At 51.6% G+C, this 17,744-nt stretch overlaps 2 protein-coding genes and 1 long non-coding RNA gene across 8 annotated transcripts in view; 2 read left to right on the plus strand and 1 right to left on the minus strand.

Annotated features, from left to right (window-relative positions):
- The first annotated feature begins 1,965 nt into the window (after nucleotides 1-1,965).
- On the plus strand, nucleotides 1,966-7,972 carry PRR15L (proline rich 15 like). Of its 2 annotated transcripts, none has more exons than XM_072780284.1 (2): nucleotides 1,966-2,219; nucleotides 6,746-7,972. In XM_072780284.1, the coding sequence occupies exon 2, from the start codon at nucleotides 6,785-6,787 to the stop codon at nucleotides 7,085-7,087; it is 303 nt and encodes a 100-aa protein (XP_072636385.1). In that variant the 5' UTR covers nucleotides 1,966-2,219; nucleotides 6,746-6,784; the 3' UTR covers nucleotides 7,088-7,972. The 2 variants fall into 2 exon arrangements, with proteins under 2 accessions (XP_072636385.1, XP_072636386.1); XM_072780285.1 differs by lacking the exon at nucleotides 1,966-2,219 and adding an exon at nucleotides 4,033-4,190.
- A 2,115-nt stretch (nucleotides 7,973-10,087) lies between these two features.
- On the minus strand, nucleotides 10,088-17,554 carry PNPO (pyridoxamine 5'-phosphate oxidase). Of its 2 annotated transcripts, XM_072780282.1 has the most exons (7): nucleotides 17,267-17,551; nucleotides 16,219-16,343; nucleotides 14,490-14,589; nucleotides 13,621-13,674; nucleotides 13,268-13,396; nucleotides 12,888-12,958; nucleotides 10,088-12,685 (listed from the first exon to the last, which is right to left on the minus strand). In XM_072780282.1, the coding sequence occupies exons 1-7, from the start codon at nucleotides 17,402-17,404 to the stop codon at nucleotides 12,517-12,519; spliced, it is 786 nt and encodes a 261-aa protein (XP_072636383.1). In that variant the 5' UTR covers nucleotides 17,405-17,551; the 3' UTR covers nucleotides 10,088-12,516. The 2 variants fall into 2 exon arrangements, with proteins under 2 accessions (XP_072636383.1, XP_072636384.1); XM_072780283.1 differs by lacking the exon at nucleotides 13,268-13,396 and having other exon boundaries at nucleotides 17,267-17,554.
- LOC140606618 (uncharacterized) overlaps nucleotides 17,398-17,744 on the plus strand; it is a 33,266-nt gene continuing 32,919 nt past the window's right edge. For 2 of the 4 annotated variants that reach the window (XR_012008939.1, XR_012008940.1), the window contains exon 1: nucleotides 17,400-17,741. This is a non-coding gene — a long non-coding RNA (uncharacterized lncRNA). Of the gene's footprint in view, nucleotides 17,742-17,744 lie in introns of all 4 variants that reach the window. The other 2 variants (XR_012008943.1, XR_012008941.1) reach the window with 2 other exon arrangements.

Raw genomic sequence — 17,744 nt, forward strand, 5'->3', positions numbered from 1 at the left:
GCCCTGTCGCCTTCCCACAGGTGAGGACGGCCCGCCACAGGGCACCAAGCTGCAGGGTCCTGGTGCTGGCATCTGACGGAGTGGACCCCTCCCCTCACATTCCATAGGCCAGTGGCCTGGTTTTGTAACAAACTCAAACTCCTACCAATGCTGACCAATTAAAAAACAACAACAGTGGTTTAAAAAAAAAAAAAAAAAAAGAATCTCTTAGGATAAAGACAGGACTTCTTAACTCTCATTTGTTTTTTTGGTTTTGTTTTTTTGTTTTTTTAAAGATTTTATTTATTTATTCATGAGAGAAACAGAGAAAGAGAAGGAGACAGAGACACAGGCAGAGGGAGAAGCAGGCTCCATGCAGGGAGCCCGACGTGGGACTCAATCCCGGGTCTCCAGGATCAGGCCCTGGGCTGAAGGCAGCGCTAAACCGCTGAGCCAAAGACAGGACTTCTTAACTCTCATTTGTGTTATAAAGCTTGCATTAGGTCTCTAGTATGTCAGGTCTGTATCAGTGGTAGATAATTTACAACTCAAGGAGCTAAAATTCTCTAAGGGAGCCAAATATATGAATAGATCATTACGATACTATATATGTGTGTACATACATATATATAATCAATTGTGGTATATATCATGTTAAATAGAAGCATGTGAGCAAACTCTGTAGGAACAACACAGTTTCTGGTGGCATGGGAGGCATAATAAATAATTTGGGTCTTGAGGGATGAATAGGAGTTTGTCTTGGTTCACCCAGGAGGCTGTTCCTGACCAAGAGTACAGCATGCACTCCTTCCTAGACAGCTTCTGCACCCAGGGAAGTAGGCAGAGAAAGGGATTAATGAGAGTATTCATGAAGGGTTGGGAGAGACCTATCTTTAGAAGGCCAGGCCCAGTGGGTTCCACTGCAGGCCATGGGAGGACACTTTTGAAGGACCGTGGGCCTAGGGGCAGGGGTGCTGTTTAGGATGGAGGGCAATATGAACCCACAAGACCGTGAGAGGCTGAACCGAGTAGAAGCAGGGTTGGAAATGGTAGGACAGGTTTGAGAGTTGGTTTTCTGGGAGTTGGCTGAGGGGAGTAGGAGGGCAAAGGAAGACATGACATTGTCTCAGAGCCTGGCTTGTATGCACTCAGTCCTCAGAGGAAGGTGGCTGGGTGGGTGGATGGAGCATTAAAGCTTGGCAGCACTGGGACAGGCAGTTAGAGGGACAGTGGACCTGCAGCAAACACTTCTCACTCTCTGGGGGTGCCTGTCCTAGGGGAGAGAATGCCAATAGGAACAGGCCACCCAAGGGTGGCTGCAGAATAACCTTCTCTGATGGATGATCAGTGAGGGCACCATCCCCTGTGTGTACACACTGTCTCCATGCCTTTCCCTCTCTTCCCACTTCACCACAGCCCCCTCACCCTTCCTTCCCTGAGAGCTGGCCCCAGGTTTTGCCCCCCTTGTAATATCAAATAAGGTGCAGTGGACCTTCAGGTCCCGAGGGAACCTCAGCCCCCCAGCCCAGTACCAGCCTGAGCTGAGGAGTATTGAGCTTTGGGGTGGAGCGAACCGGTCTGCCAACCAGTTTAACCAGGGACTGGTTTCGACTTGGAGTTCAAAGGAGCTGGGGTGCACCCGGTCCCACATGGCCAATGGGAGCAGTGCTTAACCCTTTCCCGGCTGTGCCAGGGGCAAAGTCCAGGCAGGGTCTGTGCTGGAGAGGGTCTGAGCCTCTTCTGAGCATGAAATGGGTGAGGGTGACCTTGGCTACAGCTGGGGGGTGCAACCAGGCCCATGAGAGTGGGGAAACAGGAGAGAGGCTCCCTTGTTTCTCCTGCCCCAGACTTCCCTTGGGGTTTCCTCTTCCTGCTGAGGCGATCCCTGGAGGACCCTGGCTTCTGGGTGGGTGCAGGGGCACTGGGATTGGATTTCTGGGGTAATGAATATTCATCAGCCCGATCCGGCCTCTGCTTCTGTTTACTTAGCCGGGAGGGGCTGGGTTTCAGGTTCACCTTGACTCCAGGAGCCGCAGTGGAGCAGGTACCCGCTCCTGCACCTGTTTCTCTTGCACCTGCTGTGCAGCTGCTCCCACCCAGCTCTCCTGGCCTGAGCCTTGCCTGGTGTGGCACCCTGGGGGCACCCCTACCTCTCCCAGTCTCCTGCCCGGGCAGCTGCTACACTCAGCTCCTTCTCTAAGGAAGGTCTCGCCTCCAGCCGGGAGCAGTCAGGATTACAGGTACAGGCAGAGGGTGAGTGGGTGGGGAAACCAAGGCACAGAGCCCAGTCAAGGCACCTGGTTCTGCCTCCATGGCTGGCAAGCCTAACTGGGAAGGGGAACCCAGGCAGGCCGGTTCCCATCTCTCCTTGGTTGGGCAGGGAGAAGTCGGACTCATCCCACTGGCTCTTGGAGTCAATCCAGGCCTCCAGCAGAGCTCTTTCTGGGAAAGTTTCACTCTGAGCAGTTCTCTATTAACGCTTGCTAAGCTGGAGCCCACCCCCCAACCTGGAGGATGTTTCTGGCTATCTGGTGGGAACATCTCCCTGTTCCTATCCAGGGCACCCCAGTCTTATTCAGAATGGAGAAGTGCCATCAGGGGCCTGGCAGAGGGACATGGGCTGGCGGGGGGGGGGGGGGGGGCGGGTCCTGGATATTGTCTTAAAGCCTAGAATCTGACTTGCTTCTACTCCCCTCTATCCCTCCATTTCCAACGCAATCGATGGTTAACTTGTCCCAGCTCAGAAGGGGCTCAGTGGGGGCGGTGGGACCTGTCCTGGGGTGACCACATAGGTGCCATAGAGCTGGCTGTCATAGGCAAGGGGTGGCAGGCTGTCCCATGAGGTCCTTTTGTGGATTCTAAAGCTGTGCAAACAGCAGAGATGTAGCTAGCATCCTCAGGGCTGATTTCTATCATCCCATGGATTGCAGGGCCCCAGGGCAAGGGCCCAGCCCTCGGCGTGGCCAGCTAAGGGCCCTGCACAAACAGCCTGCGTGGCCTGCCACCTGTCACTAAATGCTGGGTCTGCTTGCAGTCCCAATTACACCTCCTGCCCGCAGTTCCCTCCTGCCTTCTATGATCAGGTATGGGCATGTGGCTGAAGGTATATTGCTCTTTCCAACTTTTGATGTCACATCGCTTTATTTATTTATTTATTTATTTATTTATGATTTTATTTATTTATTCATGAGAGAGGCAGAGAGAGGCAGAGAGAGGCAGAGGGAGAAGCAGGCTCCATGCAGGGAGCCCGACGTGGGACTCGATCCAAGGTCTCCAGGATCATGCCCTGGGCAGAAAGCAGGTGCTAAACCACTGAGCTACTCGGGCTACCCCGCTTTTTTGATTTAAAGCAAGTCAGGTTTTATACTATCTTGGGGTGGCTCACTACGTCAAAGAATCTTATAGTTTGGTTATTTTGTAAAACAAAGAACAGTCTTCTAATTTATCTGTTCTGTTCTGACTTCCATATGTCAGTCGTGGTGAAAGAGGCAAACGCTGCTTCCTGGTGCTTGTATGTCCTCTCAGACAGAAAGGATGGAAAAGGTATCTTAGACCAGAGTTCAAGGCCAACAGACAAGGGCGCCGATGCCTTCGTGCCATGGTGGAGGCCCCAGGGCAGGGTCCGAGGGCTATTCCCACTTCCCTATGGTGTTACGATAAGTTCCTTATGATCTATCACTTCCTTCATTCCAAGGGGAGTAAACCCCTGCAGATGCCAATTTGCGGCACCCTCTAAGGCAGGTGTGTTTTAGCTGGCGCGGACAGAAGCACTGCCTCTCAAGGAGGTGGGCAGTCAGGTGGTTACTGTCAGCTCAGGAGCTGTATCGTCCACTCCCTGAGTTCCTTGGCAACCCCGGATGGGCGTTGGTGGGGTCACGGGCCCTGCCCCAGACCAGGCGGCAACTGGGGCACCCACAGGCCAACCAAGTGCCCTCCCCACAACTTCCAGAAAACCCATTCTGGAACACCAAGTTCTGTGCAAGGTTGTGCTAAGCCCAGGTGGGGCAAGCTGCCAATGCAAACCTCTCAGGCTGTCCCCTTGTGCGCTCACCTCTCCAGGGTGCCCTGGAAGTATTTATCTGGCCACTCTCACCCCCTCCTTCACTTTCTAAGTGGGAGCTGCACAAGATCTCCCCTGGGCTTCTCCTGCTACTTGAACCCAGCTAAAGGGACAGAGCTGCCAGTGTGGGAGCTGCTTCCCAGACAAAGAGGTAGGAAGGAATCCATCAGGAATGTACTCTGGGCATGGGGCTGGGTAGATGGAGGGACAGGGGAAACAGCAACCAGGAGCCCATGGAGGCAGGCACTCAATCCTTCCCAAGCCTAGGTCAGCATCCTGCTTGCATCTTTCCCCAAATTTGATATGCTCCCTGTCAAAAAAAAAAAAAGAAAAAAATCCATGCTCATTATGGAATATCCAGAAATCAGAAATACCGGGAGAAAACATCCCCTCTTCCTTCTCCATTAAGAAAACCACTGTTGGAATACCCACCATTTGCTTCAATGTGGATAGAACTGGAGGGTATTATGCTGAGTGAAGTAAGTCAAACAGAGAAGGACAAACATTATATGGTCTCATTCATTTGGGGAATATGAAAAATAGTGAAAGGGAATAAAGGGGAAAGGAGAGAGAAAATGAGTGGAAATATCAGAGAGGACAGAACAGGAGAGACTTCTAACTCTGGGAAACGAACAAGAGGTAGTAGAAGGGGAGGTGATTTGGGGGGTTGGGGTGACTGGGTGACAGGCACTGAAGGGCGCACTTGGCGGGATGCACACTGAGTGATATGCTATGTGTTTGCAAATTGAACTCCAATTTAAAAAAAGAAAAAGAGGGCAGCCCCGGTGGCGCAGCGGTTTAGCGCCGCCTGCAGCCCAAGGTGTGATCCTGGAGACAGAGGATCGAGTCCCACCTCAGGCTCCTTGCATGGAGCCTGCTTCTCCCTCTGCCTGTGTCTCTGCATCTTTCTCTCTCTCTCTTTCTCTCTCTCTCTCTGTCTGTCTCTCATGAATAAATAAATAAAATCTTTAAACAAGAAAAAGAAAAAGAAAACCACTATTAGGCAGCCCGGCTGGCTCAGTAGTTTAGCGCCACCTTCAGTCCAGGGGCCTGATCCTGGAGACCTGGGAGTGAATGGAGCCTGATTCTCCCTCTGCCTGTGTCTCTCCCTCTCTCTGTGTTTTTCATGAATAAATAGATAAAATCTTAAAAAAAAAAATTCTTACTGCTTTCTCAAAAAAAGAAACAAAGAAAACCACTGTTTAATAATTTGTCGTATTTCTTTCTGGTCTTTTAAGAAAATGTAGTTAAGGCCATCAGTTTTTAAAGGAAGTGATCTATTAGCCTGTGCTGGGGTGGCCTGACCACCTAGGTTTCTGGTGCATGATGGCTACTACCCGTTCGGCAGGACCCTTCCCAGCCACAGACAGAGTCCTGAGAACCAGACCACCACCCTCTCCAGGCCCAGAGATGCCTGGATTTCTCATCCCTTGTCCTGCCCTTCTGTTGCTCAGAATCTGTCAGCCTGCTGTGTCCATCCATCTTACACATCCTACCTGGCAACGATGTCCAGGCAATCTCATTTGCCAGAGCTCCCACTAGCTCAGACAGCACCTTTGTGGAAATGAGTTAAAGATGAGGCCACATCTGTGTCAGGACACATCACAGCAGGGCACATGGCTTGTCAGTGGAAAAGCCTGGATTTTGGCCCCCAAGCCCGTGATAACCATTTCTCATGTGGACCTTGTGGCCCCACCAAACCTCCTTCCAAATGTTCAGTTCCCGGGATGCCTGGGTGGCTCAGCAGTTGAGAGTCTGCCTTTGGCTCAGGGCATGATCCTGGGATCCGAGATCGAGTCCCACATTGGGCTCCTTGCAGGAAGCCTGCTTCTCCCTCTGTCTGTCTCTCTCTCTCTCGAATAAGTAAATAAAATTAAAAAACAATGTTCAATTCCCCTGCAAACTCCTGTCCTCATGGAAGCTAGATGGGGAAAGGAGCCATCCCTCAATAATTATTACTGTTACCATGTTTTACTTTGCAAAGGATGCCTCCCTCTGAAGGCAGGGGATGAGCATTAGAGCTAAAAGTTAGGCTGGCAGGGACAGGTGAGGACACTGAGATCCAGAGAAGTAACTTCCTAGAGGTCGAGGCTGATACAGTCCCCAGGATTTCCCACTCCCAGCCTGCAGTTCCTCCCATAGGAAAAAAACCCCTCATCTCCTTCACTCCTGCTGGTACCCCCTGGGAAGCCCAAATTACTCTCAAAATCCTAAATCCTACTTATTTTGTAATGAATTCTAAGCAAAATTCACAGGTGTTTCTGTGCATCTGATACCAGCCAACCATCTCCCAGCTCCTGGTGGTAGGGTCTGGCGCCCCAGTGGGAAGAGCTTGGGAAGGATGTTGGTGGTCTGGGTGCTGGGCCACCTGGGCAAGCCAGTCACCTCCCTGCAGCCCTGAGGGGCCTGGAATCTCAAAGCTCCCCACCACCTGCATGGTAAGAGTGTGTGGTTGTCCCGCTGCCCCTCGGCCTGGGCTCAGTGGCTCTCCTGTTGGTGTCCATTCAGCTGCCCATTCCCCAGATCCCTCTCTTCTCATATTGTAGAGCTTTATCCCAATCCTCAGTTCATTCGGCCCCACGTGGAATTCTTTCATGCCCCGACTATTAAAATAGCCCATGATCAGGTGTTTAGAGAGGGCTGCTCCAGGCAACCCCCACTCACGCCTCACTTCTCCCCACTGACCCCTTTCTCTGTCCCACCCAGCTCCTGCAGAAAGTGCCACCCTCGGCTCCAGGGAACATCATGACTGAAGTGGGCTGGTGGAAGCTTACCTTCCTCCGGAAAAAGAAATCCACTCCCAAGGTGCTGTATGAGATCCCTGATACCTATGCTCAAACAGAAGGCAACGCAGAGTCCCCTCGGCCAGAGGGCGGGAACCCCCACGGCGATTTTAACACCCGCCTGGAGAAGATCGTGGACAAGAACACAAAGGGCAAGCACGTCAAAGTCTCCAATTCGGGTCGCTTCAAGGAGAAGAAGAAAGTCCGAGCCACACTGGCAGAGAACCCCAACCTCTTTGCTGATAAGGAGGGCAAAGGACAGTGAAGGGGGCCAAGGAGGATGCTCTTGCCTCCCTACTCCTGCCATCAGCTGGATCTGAGACAGGGGCCTGCCACGCTGGCCTCCTTGGCCACAGCTGACACCAGGGGTGGGGGGGTGGGGGGGTGGCGTTGACGCCTGCTGGCAGGAAACATGTGGGTTTAGCTTTTTATTTATGTGCCCCAGCTTTCTGGAAGGTCTGGGTTATTCCCGGGTCCTCCCACGTTCCCCAACACATACAGAGGCTGCAAAGTCCCACAGGAAGGACAGCCCTCCTGGAAGCAAGTGGCAGCCCAGCAGGGAAGTGGGCACGGCAAGGGATAGAGGGAGCAGACTTCACCTCCTCCAGGGGCACAGGCTCAAGGGTGAGTTTCAATTGCTGCTCCTTCTACTTGCTCTCCCTGGAACTGTTCCCTGGACCGATTCTGAGAGTGAATTTTCCAGAAGCCACCTGATGGGGTGGTTTTCTGGAGCTGGAGGAGGCAGAGACCCCAAACCTGAGCTCACCTCCTGCCAAAGAGGGAACCGTTCTGGAACTTTGCAGGGGAGAGGAGACCGGCTGGCATTCTGACACTCTCTGGGGGGGTGGGGTACTGCAGAAGGACCAGGCGAGGGACCCCACAGGTCCCTGCACACAACCTCAAAGGGACACTGCACTGGCTCATGGGTCCAAATTCTTCTCCCCTCCTCCTGGTATTTAAGAAGAACAAGCCCCAGGGATGAGTCCTGGAGCCCTGAATTTTGCTTAAAAAAAAAAAAAATAGGTTTCTCTCTTTGTAATAAACAGTGCTGCAAAAGCAGAGAACCTATTTATGCTTTCGTCTTCTATGTACTGAAGACTGTTTCTTCTGTCTTTACTCCCTGCATGGGAATAAAGTGGAACTCTGAGTGCTCAGGTGTTTCTTTTGAACATCAGGAAGGGTCCCCAGGGGCGGGAGCAGGGCGGGGGTGGGGAGGGCCTGGCTGGCTCAGTCAGTAGAGCACAGGACTCTTGATCTAGGAGGCCTGGGGTTAAGTTCGAGCCCCATGTTGGGTCTATAGATTACTTAAAAATAAGGTCTTTTTTATTAAAAAAAAAAAAAAAGAAGAAGAAAGAAAGGAAAGAGTCCTGAGTATGCAAATCTAGCAAAGGAAAGGGCTGGTTTCAGTTCAGTGGTCAGTTCCTTTTGGTCAATGGAACTCTAAGAGAGTGGAGGGGACATTTGGTGACTAACCCCATAGTCACAGGGGTTTGGTTTGGAATCAGGATTCAAATTCTCTTTCCACCGCTTCATAGCTGAGTGATTTGGGGAATATATGTTATTAAACGTTCTCTGAACCTCGAGTGCCTCTTTGGTAAAAAGGGCTGTAATAAGGTCTATTTCGTGGGAATGGTCAGCATGAAGTGCCCCACACATGGTCCTATGGTAGGTGCTTGGTTAGTATGGCCTTCCTCCTCTTGCTCTTATTAAGGAACTCCACTGTAGCCCACAACTTCTACTCTTAAGGAAGAGCAAAGAGTGTGCTCCCCTGTGTTATTAGGTCCAGATTTTTCTCAAGCCAGGAGCTGGGAGCTAGGAGCTAGGAAAAACTGGACAGATCTCTGGAGCTCTTGGTGCGAACAGGGAGAAAGCAAGGTGGCAACTAAACAATGTGGTCCTGTAGCTTCCAGGTCAGTTCTTTGTGGCTGTTGGGCCACTCCACCCCAGGGAGTGTTGCTCGGCAAATTTATTACCAAAACAAACAAACCCATACAAGGGGGCCTTTGTTGGGTGGCCTCACCCAGGCAAGCGGGAACTCTGAAGATGAGTGAGGGACAGAGGAGCTGGAGGGAGGGAACGAAGGCTGGTTCAGGTGTGCTACCTTCTCCGAGGCCTCTGCCCCTATCCCTCCCACCCCATGGGACTTTCTAGAGTCTGTCTGATTACCCAATCCATCAAGTGTCCCGTGAAGGAGCTGCCTTCCCCCATATTCTAGCCCTGTCCACTGTGAATAGCCAATGTTTATAGGGAGCTTACAATGGGCCAGGCCCTGTGGCAAGTACTCCAGGAGATTCCTTGCTCAATCCGCTCATCACCCGAGACAGGTGTGGTCATTGTCCCTGTTTTCCTGCCGAGTTAGCTGAGGCTGAGAGAAGTGAAGACTTGCTTGCCGTGGTGGAGCTGGGACTGAAGCCAGAGCTGGCTTGTGCACATGACTGCAGCATACAGCCCCCTGCACTCTTGATTTTCATCTGCCTGGGGGATGGGAGCAACGAAAGGAGTACAGTCACCTTCCGCAGAAGGCGAGGTAGGGTGGTAGAGGGTAATGCCTGCAGTTTAGGATTCTGATTCTGGCACCAGCTGGGGGAGAGCTAATCAGCCGTGAGGCGGAATACTCCGAGACATCAGACCATAGGGACCTGCCACTTCTGCACATCCTGAGGTCCCTTGAGGGAGGCCAGGGCTGGGGCTGGGGCTGGGCCCTGGGCCACCAAGGCCTCCTTCTGCCCAATACTGGCACCACATTGCCACCATTACCCCTCTTAGGCGAGAGGATCTAAGGCCCTTCTGCCTTGTAAGGGAGAGCCTGCTCCAGCCTCAAAGTGATGTCTGCAGGAATCTTCCAGGGAATCCCCACAAATATCCTGAAGCTGGGGAAAAGGTGGTGGGTGAGTGCTAAAAGCCAAAGGGAAATCTGTCTGGCCAGGGAGTCGGAGAGAGGTAGCTGCACGCTTTCATGAGGCCAGAGGAGGAGGAACCGAGAGTGCAAATATACGCAGGAACTGTGAGAGGCTACGGGTTATCGACCACAGTTTCACTGGGCCAGGACCCAACCAGGTGGGGGAGGCAGGAGGGGCCAGCTGGAACCGGCTTGCACTGCCCAGGAGGGGCCTACCCTGGGCGGAGGGCTCCCCCTGCTGGCCGTCCAACCTCTAGTGAGAGGAGGAGGGAGGTTGCAGGGGTCGTTTAAATCCCCCAACCCTTCTTCCTGGGCGGGAGAGGGGGTGGGTGGGGGGATGCGACCAGGCCAGGTTGAACATTAATCTTACACACGGCTGACGAGGTTTTATTACAGACTTGGCACAGTGATTGTCAAAAACAGGAAAGGAACAGCTGAAACCAGGCTCAGAGCTGGGGGTGAAGGGGGATACATAGCTCCCAATAACAAGACAAGGTAGAGAAGGGCACCCCAGCACCCTGCCTATGGTGTCTACAGGGTTAGCATCGTACCTTCCTACCCTCAGGCTTAAAGGGGGGCGATCATCACCTACAGGGCCACCCTTGCAGGAGCTAGTTAATGACAGACACTGAAGTACAGCACACACCCACGCAGTGGAATGGAACAGTTTACAGAGTTGGTGAGTTCCATGCCAGCGTGCACAAGTAAGAGTTCCCGGATTCTGGCTTAGTCACAGCAAACATTTACCCAGCCTGGCTCCCCTCCAGGGAGGCTGGAGGCCATTCATTCAAGTTGTCCTTTTTTTTTTTTTTTTTTTAAGATTTTATTTATTCATGAGACACACGGGGGGAGAGAGAGAGAGAGAGAGAGAGAGAGAGGCAGAGACACAGGCAGAGGGAGAAGCAGGCTCCATGCAGGGAGCCCAACGTGGGACTCGATCCCGGGTCTCCAAGATCACGCCCTGAGCTGAAGGCGGCACTAAACCGCTGAGCCACCTGGGCTGCCCTCAAGTTGTCCTTGGTCACCAGACTTGCACTCAAGAAAAGCAAATACAGTTCAGCACAAGCATCAGCTTCATAAAGAATCCAATGGTGAGGGTGAATGGTCATACGTTTATGGAGGCTGGTGACACCGTTGGGGACATGGTATCTGGTCACCAGGTGAGGGGGAGTCTTGTTAAATGCAGAACAGGACACGTGGGTCTGAGGTGGGCTTTTAAGTGGTGTTGCTGCTGGTCTGTGGACTGTACTGAGTAGCAAGGATCTCAAACGGTGGGCGGTGGGGAGGGGGTTCTTTTGCCTGCACAGAATTCCCTAGGGAGCCTTTAAGTTTCCCCAAGCTCAGACCTCACTCAGCCTAGTTAAATCACATATGATTAAAGCTCCCTGGGTAATTCCAGCATGGATGAAAATCAGGGTCTGGGAGTCATCAGTAGAGGTGGGGAGTAGGTGAAGGATGTATGAGTGGTCAGAATGATGTAATCTCTATAACAATATATGTGTGTACACACACGCACATACACACACAGTTCTCAGAAACAAACATGGAAAAGTAAAGCTTGATTGACGGTATCAGCACATGAATCCCTTCTATAAAACTCCTAGGGGCACCTGGGTGGCTCAGTTGGTTAAGCATCTGCCTCCAGCTCGGGTCATGATCCCAGGATCCTAGGATCAAGCCCTGCATCAGGCTCCCTGCTCAGTGGGGAGCCCGCTTCTTTCTCTCTCACTCCCCCTGCTTGGGTTCACTCTCAAGTAAACAAAATCTTAAAAATATACATATATATGTAAAACTCCTGATTACTTGAGATTGAATACTTCTAGAGACTTGCTACCTAACAGGTAGCCCACTCCCTCATAGGTAGTCCTGGTTGTTACAAGTCTCTCTTCATACCAAGAGGAAATCTACTTCGATGCAACTTCCACCTATGGGTCCTTTGGAGCTCCAGAGAATAAATTTATTTATTTTTTTATTTTTTATTTTTTTTTTTTTCAGAGAATAAATTTAATCTCTTTTCCACATTGTTGTGCTTCAGATAATAGGAGGCAGTTATCAGTAAGGTATAATGCTATAAAAATATCCTATTAGTAAATACGTTTCCTTTAGTTGCAAGCAACAGAAAATTGATCCTGGCTAGTTTAAGCCAAAAACTTTTTTTTTTTTTTTTTTTTAACAGGGATAATGGGTGTTTTGAGGCAGGAGGAGGTGTTATACACAGCCCAGACATGGGAAAGAAGGATCCAAGGTCACTAAGGGAATTACAAGAGCAGCAGCTGGAGGCTGTTGCTTCTTGGCTGCCATTAATGACTTGGCTACAGTGCCTCTCATACTCTGGGTCTCTCCATTTCAAATTTCAAATTGTTGACAAGAAAAAACAGATTGACTAGATTGGCTCAGGTGCTTATGTTGGAACCAGTCAGCTTTGGGTAGTATGACTCAGTGACAGGGTGGTAACAGAGCAGCCCCGGGCCCACCTAGTGTCACCAGAAGAGGGAATCACACCAGCTATTACCTCTAGAGGGAGCTAGTCCAATAAATCATATTCAAGGTCAAGAAAATAATTATGGGTTTGTTTGTTTTTTTTCCGTTTGTGATTCTCTATGCCACTGCTTATGCTTCACAAGACTACCTAACTGAGAATCAAGTGAAAATACAGAATTTGGAGTTTGAACTCTGAAGAGCCTTAAATGTAAGGGGTGAGGAGGGAAATAGGTTGAGTTTAGAAGGGCCCAGCTCCCAATCCCATACCCTCTCTTAGCACCTGGCCCCAGATCCAGTTGGCGCCAGCAGGTTAGTCAGGGTGCAAGTCTCTCATACAGCCAGTCTTCCTCCCCACGGTGGGTCATGGGCCCCAAAGGGGAGTCTCCTGTTGGCAGGCCCCTCCGAAAGATGATCCGGTCATGCAGACGGTTGGTTTGGCCTTGCCAGAACTCCATCACTTGTGGGTACAGGATGTAGCCACCCCTTCAAGAGAAACAGTGGGTTTGGTGCTCTGTGCATTTTTCCAACAGGTTACCCCCCACCCTGTCTCCACCTCAGGACCCCTTGAGGGAAGTTGCTAATATGAATCTGACGAGGATTACCAGGGGGAGCAGATCTATAATTCCAGGGGGAGTTGTTTCAAGTTCTGGTGCCCCTTTCTGGACAACCACCAAGCATCACTCACCAGTACTTTGGCTTTGGCACCTCTTGTTCTTGGTAGAGCTGTTCCAATTCCTCATTCTTCTTTCTCAGATACTATCCAGGGGAAGGAAATTGAGGAAGGCCCAGACTGAGTCAGTGATTCACCTAATAACCATTTACTAAGCACGTGCTGTTTGCCAGCCACTGGAACACAGGTGAACGAGGGAGGCTGGCCTCTCTCCTCCAGAAGCACAGTCCAACCAGAGGGTCAGATAAAGGAAGCCCATTTCCCCATCTTTACTTCCCCAGGGAGACTATCCTTTCATTTTGCTGGAGAGAGGGCCTTGGCATCCCCCGGGGACAGCTGCTGGGGATGAGCTAAGGCCCCTGCCACCCAGAGGACTAAGAAGAAACTCGACTCACCTCCCGATTGGGGATTACAGAACTCTGGTGGCTGACCACAGCCCCAATTTGGCTGCTCTTGGGGCGGGAGTGGAAGTAACACTCAGCCTCCTCTTCAGGCAGCTTCTTCACAGAGCCCTCCACACGGACCTGCTCAAGGATGGCCCTGGCTAGACGGTCTGCAATGCCTCCTGCCCTCCCTACCAACACAGGCCCCCTTCCTCTCTTCCTACCCCTCTCCACTGCCCCACCACTGCTGGCTCCAACTAGACCAGTTCATTAAGAGCTGAGAGGCAGGTCGTTTTCCCAGCCTGAGGACCTCCACTGGGCTCATCGATAATGAGCCCCTGGTTGTCCTGGAACTGCTCACTCACCTGGCGGTTGAGGGGCTCCCAGTAGAAGACAAGGGAGGCAAAGGGATTGGAGTCCTGGAAATAAAAGAGGATTCGCCGTCGGCCATCAAAACAGCAGGGAGAACACCTCCACCGTGCAGAAAGGAGGTAGGAAGTCTGCAGCATGCAGGCATACAGGGGATAACAAAACATCTCATTTAAACCCTCAAAGGTATGCCTACTTTTACGGGTGTAGGAGACAGACTCAGAGAGGTTAAGGAACCTGCCTAAGTTCACACAGTAAGTGCTAGAGCCGTGCTGAAAACCTAAGCCAGATGGATTCCAAAGTGAGGCTTGCCATTTCTCTCATCCATAGATTTGCAAGTCCTCAGAAATGCACCTGTGGCCAGTATGGATTCCGGGAGTCCTTTGGGTTCATGACTGAATGCACACAAAGTATCAACTCTGGGCTTGACCCCAGGAGAGGTGCTGGGGGAATGGGAGAGGTACAACGGATGCAGCCTCTGCCTCCACAGAGCTTACTGGGTATTTAGCAAGGGAGACAAGTATCAATCACATAAACACACCAACAAATGCAGTCACAAACTGAAAAGAAGGTAGAAAGTAAAGTGACACGTTAAGATGATGGTGAATGGCAGCTGAGGTAGCATAGGGATCAGGGATGACTTTCCCTAGAAGGTAGCACAGGGGCTGAAAGCCAAAGGGTTGGGAGTTACTTAGGTAAGTGGATGGCAGAGGCGGGGTGGTCAGAGCGAGCACTCATTCATGGCAAAGAAAAGGAAGAGTGCCAAGGCCCGCAGGCAGGACGGTGCCCAAACACAGCCAGCAAGTGGGCAGGGGTGGGGCTAGCACCAGAGGGAAGGAAGGACAGGCCCCTGCAGGCCCCTCACCAGCTCTCTTCCCTTCCGACTCTCGAAGTTAGTGAAGAAGCGGAAGCCATCCTTGCCAAAGCCCTTCAGCAGTACCATGCGGGCAGAAGGTTTTCCATCTCTGGGGCAAAGACCAGAGCAAGTGGTCAGAGCCCATGTCACTGTCCTTGCTGCCACCCCTCACCTGGGTGCTCCCCTGAGCTCCTGGCACCTGCACCCCCTTATTCTGTATTGTCCGGGCATGCAGGCTCCCCATTCCCACCTCCCCCTGGGGGCTTGTCCTAGAGGTGCAACTATGACATCACTGCCTGATGCCTGTTTTAGCCTGGCGCCTGTTATAGCCTGGGGCCTGTTATAGACTGAACTGTGTCTCCTTAAAATTTTTTTTTTTTTTTAAGATTTTATTTAAGAGGGATCCCTGGGTGGCGCAGCGGTTTGGCGCCTGCCTTTGGCCCAGGGCGCGATCCTGGAGACCCGGGATCGAATCCCACATCGGGCTCCCGGTGCATGGAGCCTGCTTCTCTCTCTCTGCCTGAGTCTCTGCCTCTCTCTCTCTCTCTCTCTGTGACTATCATAAATAAAAAAAAAAAAAAAAAAAAAAAATTAAAAAAAAAAAAAGATTTTATTTAAGAGACACACAGAGAGAGAGGCAGAGACATAGGCAGAGGGAGAAGCAGGCTTCCCGCAGGGAGCCCAATTCAGGACTCGATCCCAGGACCCTGGGATCACAACCTGAGCCAAAGGCAGATGCTCAATCACTGAGTCACCCAGGTGCCCTGTCTCCCTAAAATTCAGTGTTGAAGCCCTAACTGCCAATGTGGCTGTGTATGGAGATAGGGCTTTTAGGGAGGTAATTAAGTGAGACTCTAATCCAATAGGCCTGGTGTCCAGAAAGATATCTCTCTCTCTCCTTCTTCCCACTCTCTGCATGCACCATGGAACACAGTTTTAAGGGTGGTGACCAATTATAATGCAATCAGCCAATGCTTAGCCATCACAGAAAGGGTGGTTCCTTCAGGTCCTCCGCTCAGAGTTCTGGGGGATATCCAGGGGCACAATACCAGAGCCCTGCCTTCAAGGCCTTACACTTTATTTATTGATTTTATTTATTTATTTATTTATTCATTCATTCATTCATTCATTCATTCATTCATTCACGAGAGACAGAGAGAAAGAGAGAGACAGAGACACAGGCAGAGGGAAAAGCAGGCTCCACGCAGGGAGCCCGATGTGGGACTCGATCCCGGGACTCCAGGATCACGCCTGGGCCAAAGGCAGGCGCTAAACTGCTGAGCCTTACACTTTAATGGCCTTACACTTTAATGAGCAGGGACAAGAGTGGAATAACAGGCTAATGTCAGAGGTGTCTCAAGGAGTATACAATTGATCGTCAAATAAAGAATACAAGGAAGCACTGTGCTAGATTTCAGGAGAGGTTCCAGGAGATGTAGCTCTTAAGGAGCAGACGGGAATTGGGTAGATGGGGAGATGAGGGAGATAAGGGTGGTGTGGGTGGGCGCTTTAGGAACAGACATGAAGGAGGCACTACATTGTTATTACTGAAATGGAATTAAGTAGAGTGTGATCTTTGGTTTACAGGTAAGGACACCGAAGCCCAAAGAGGACAAATTACTTGCCAGAAGCCACAAAGCATGTTAATAACAGAACTATCCTCATAAATTTGCATTCCGCCAATTTGAGAGCTTCCTAAGTTTCTTACTTCACCTGTACCCACCCGCACTATGCCCACCTGGTGCAGGTAGCCAGACACATGGCATTGGCTTCCCCTATGTCAGGACACTGAACAGCCTCCTCAAACCAGGTAGCAAACTGCTTCATGGGGTCCAGGGAGGTCAGCTGAGTCTCCTCAAACGCCTGGGGAAGGAGAGTTTTATTTAACAAATACATACAATTCTCACTGCACACATGGTATTGTTCCAGGAACTTTTCCTAACAAAAAACAGTACCCAGGAAGTAGGTTCTGCTAGCTGTATTTTACAGGTGAGGACAGAGGCAAAAAAACGTGGTAACTCGCCAACCCCCACAGTAGCGACGGATGAATCAGGGTTTCATCTCATGCGTGTCAAACCTATCACCTGAAGAGCATCAAAAATTAAATAAATAAATAAATAAATAAATAAATAAATAAATAAATAAATAAATAAATAAATAAAAGCAAACCATATGTGTGGGCTCAACACCCACAAATTCTCAGTAGGTGTGAGGTTTAATGAAAAACTGCATGTTTAGCAAGTACTTCTGGAAATGCTCACACACAACGAGATCTAGAAACTGCGGCTCTGTTCTGTTGGTTCCTCCTCGGAGCAGGGAAAAGGGAAAGAACTCCTCCAAAGGCGAAGGGAAGGGGCTGAAGGCAGTGAGACCTAGGAGCTTTCTCCTCCCCGCTCTCTGTGAGTCATACCCCTCCCCCACGGGTTACTTATCAAATATTTAGAAGCTGATGGTCACTGCTGCAAGCGCTCTCCAAATATCAAAGTCCAAACGGCCCTGAGAGTTAGGCACTTACTCCCCAGGTGAGGAAACTGAGGCCCAGGGAGGCTCAGTGATTGCCCGAAACGATGCGCCCGCCCCGCGGGTGGCAGGGTCCCGGCCCAGCGCTCGCGCTCTCGCCCACCGCGACCCGCTGCCTCTCCGCATCCTGGTTTCCCCAGAGCCCCGCTTCCCCCCGCTGCTTGTCTGTGACCCTCCTCGTTCTATGGGGGTGACCCTCAAACCCACCCCGTGGGGTTCCTCCCCTCCCTGCGGGGGGGGGGGGGCTGCCCCCGCGGCCGCCGCACCTCTCGGTCCCCGCGGTAGCTCTTCCGCATCGGGCCCAGGTCCATGACGACACCGCCACCGCACAGGTGGTGGAGGTAGCGGGGCCACCCGGCAGGTCGCCCAAACGTCACGGTGACGCCTCGCAGCCCGCACGTCATGAGGCCGCCAGTCACGTGACCCGGCGTCGCCCAGCGCTGGGTTCCGTTGGGTTCGGAACCAATTTCTCAGCTCGGGAGTTTACCCGGGGGACTGAAGAATTCGCCCGTCGCCAGGCCCTGCTAACAGGTCCTGAGTCCTCGGAGCCAATGGGAGCTCAGGGCCGGAGGAGGGAGACAGGCGCGGAGAGGCCATTGGTTGGCGCTGTCCGGGAGCGTGGCCAATAAGAGCGAGAACAGAGGAACCCAGCGGCCAATGGGCGGCGCCTCCGGGGGCGGGAGCAGAGAGACAAGGAAATGCTGTCACCGCCGTTAGCACGCACGTGGAGGTTTGTTAAAGGTA

This window comes from Canis lupus, chromosome 16 (genome assembly GCF_048164855.1).
Source record: "Canis lupus baileyi chromosome 16, mCanLup2.hap1, whole genome shotgun sequence".
NCBI classification, from domain to species: Eukaryota; Metazoa; Chordata; class Mammalia; order Carnivora; family Canidae; genus Canis; species Canis lupus.

What these genes read in the sequence shown, in the direction of transcription:
- PRR15L (XM_072780284.1), top strand. Translation starts at nt 6,785, where the DNA reads ATGACTGAAGTGGGCTGGTGGAAGCTTACCTTCCTCCGGAAAAAGAAA.
- PNPO (XM_072780282.1), bottom strand. Translation starts at nt 17,404, where the DNA reads ATGACGTGCGGGCTGCGAGGCGTCACCGTGACGTTTGGGCGACCTGCC. An exon ending in TGTCTGGCTACCTGCACCAG is followed by an intron (nt 14,590 to 16,218) that starts GTGGGCATAGTG and finishes TCTTTGCCCCAG; the next exon opens with AGATGGAAAACCTTCTGCCC. An exon ending in GGGAGCCCCTCAACCGCCAG is followed by an intron (nt 13,397 to 13,620) that starts GTGAGTGAGCAG and finishes ATCCTTGAGCAG; the next exon opens with GTCCGTGTGGAGGGCTCTGT.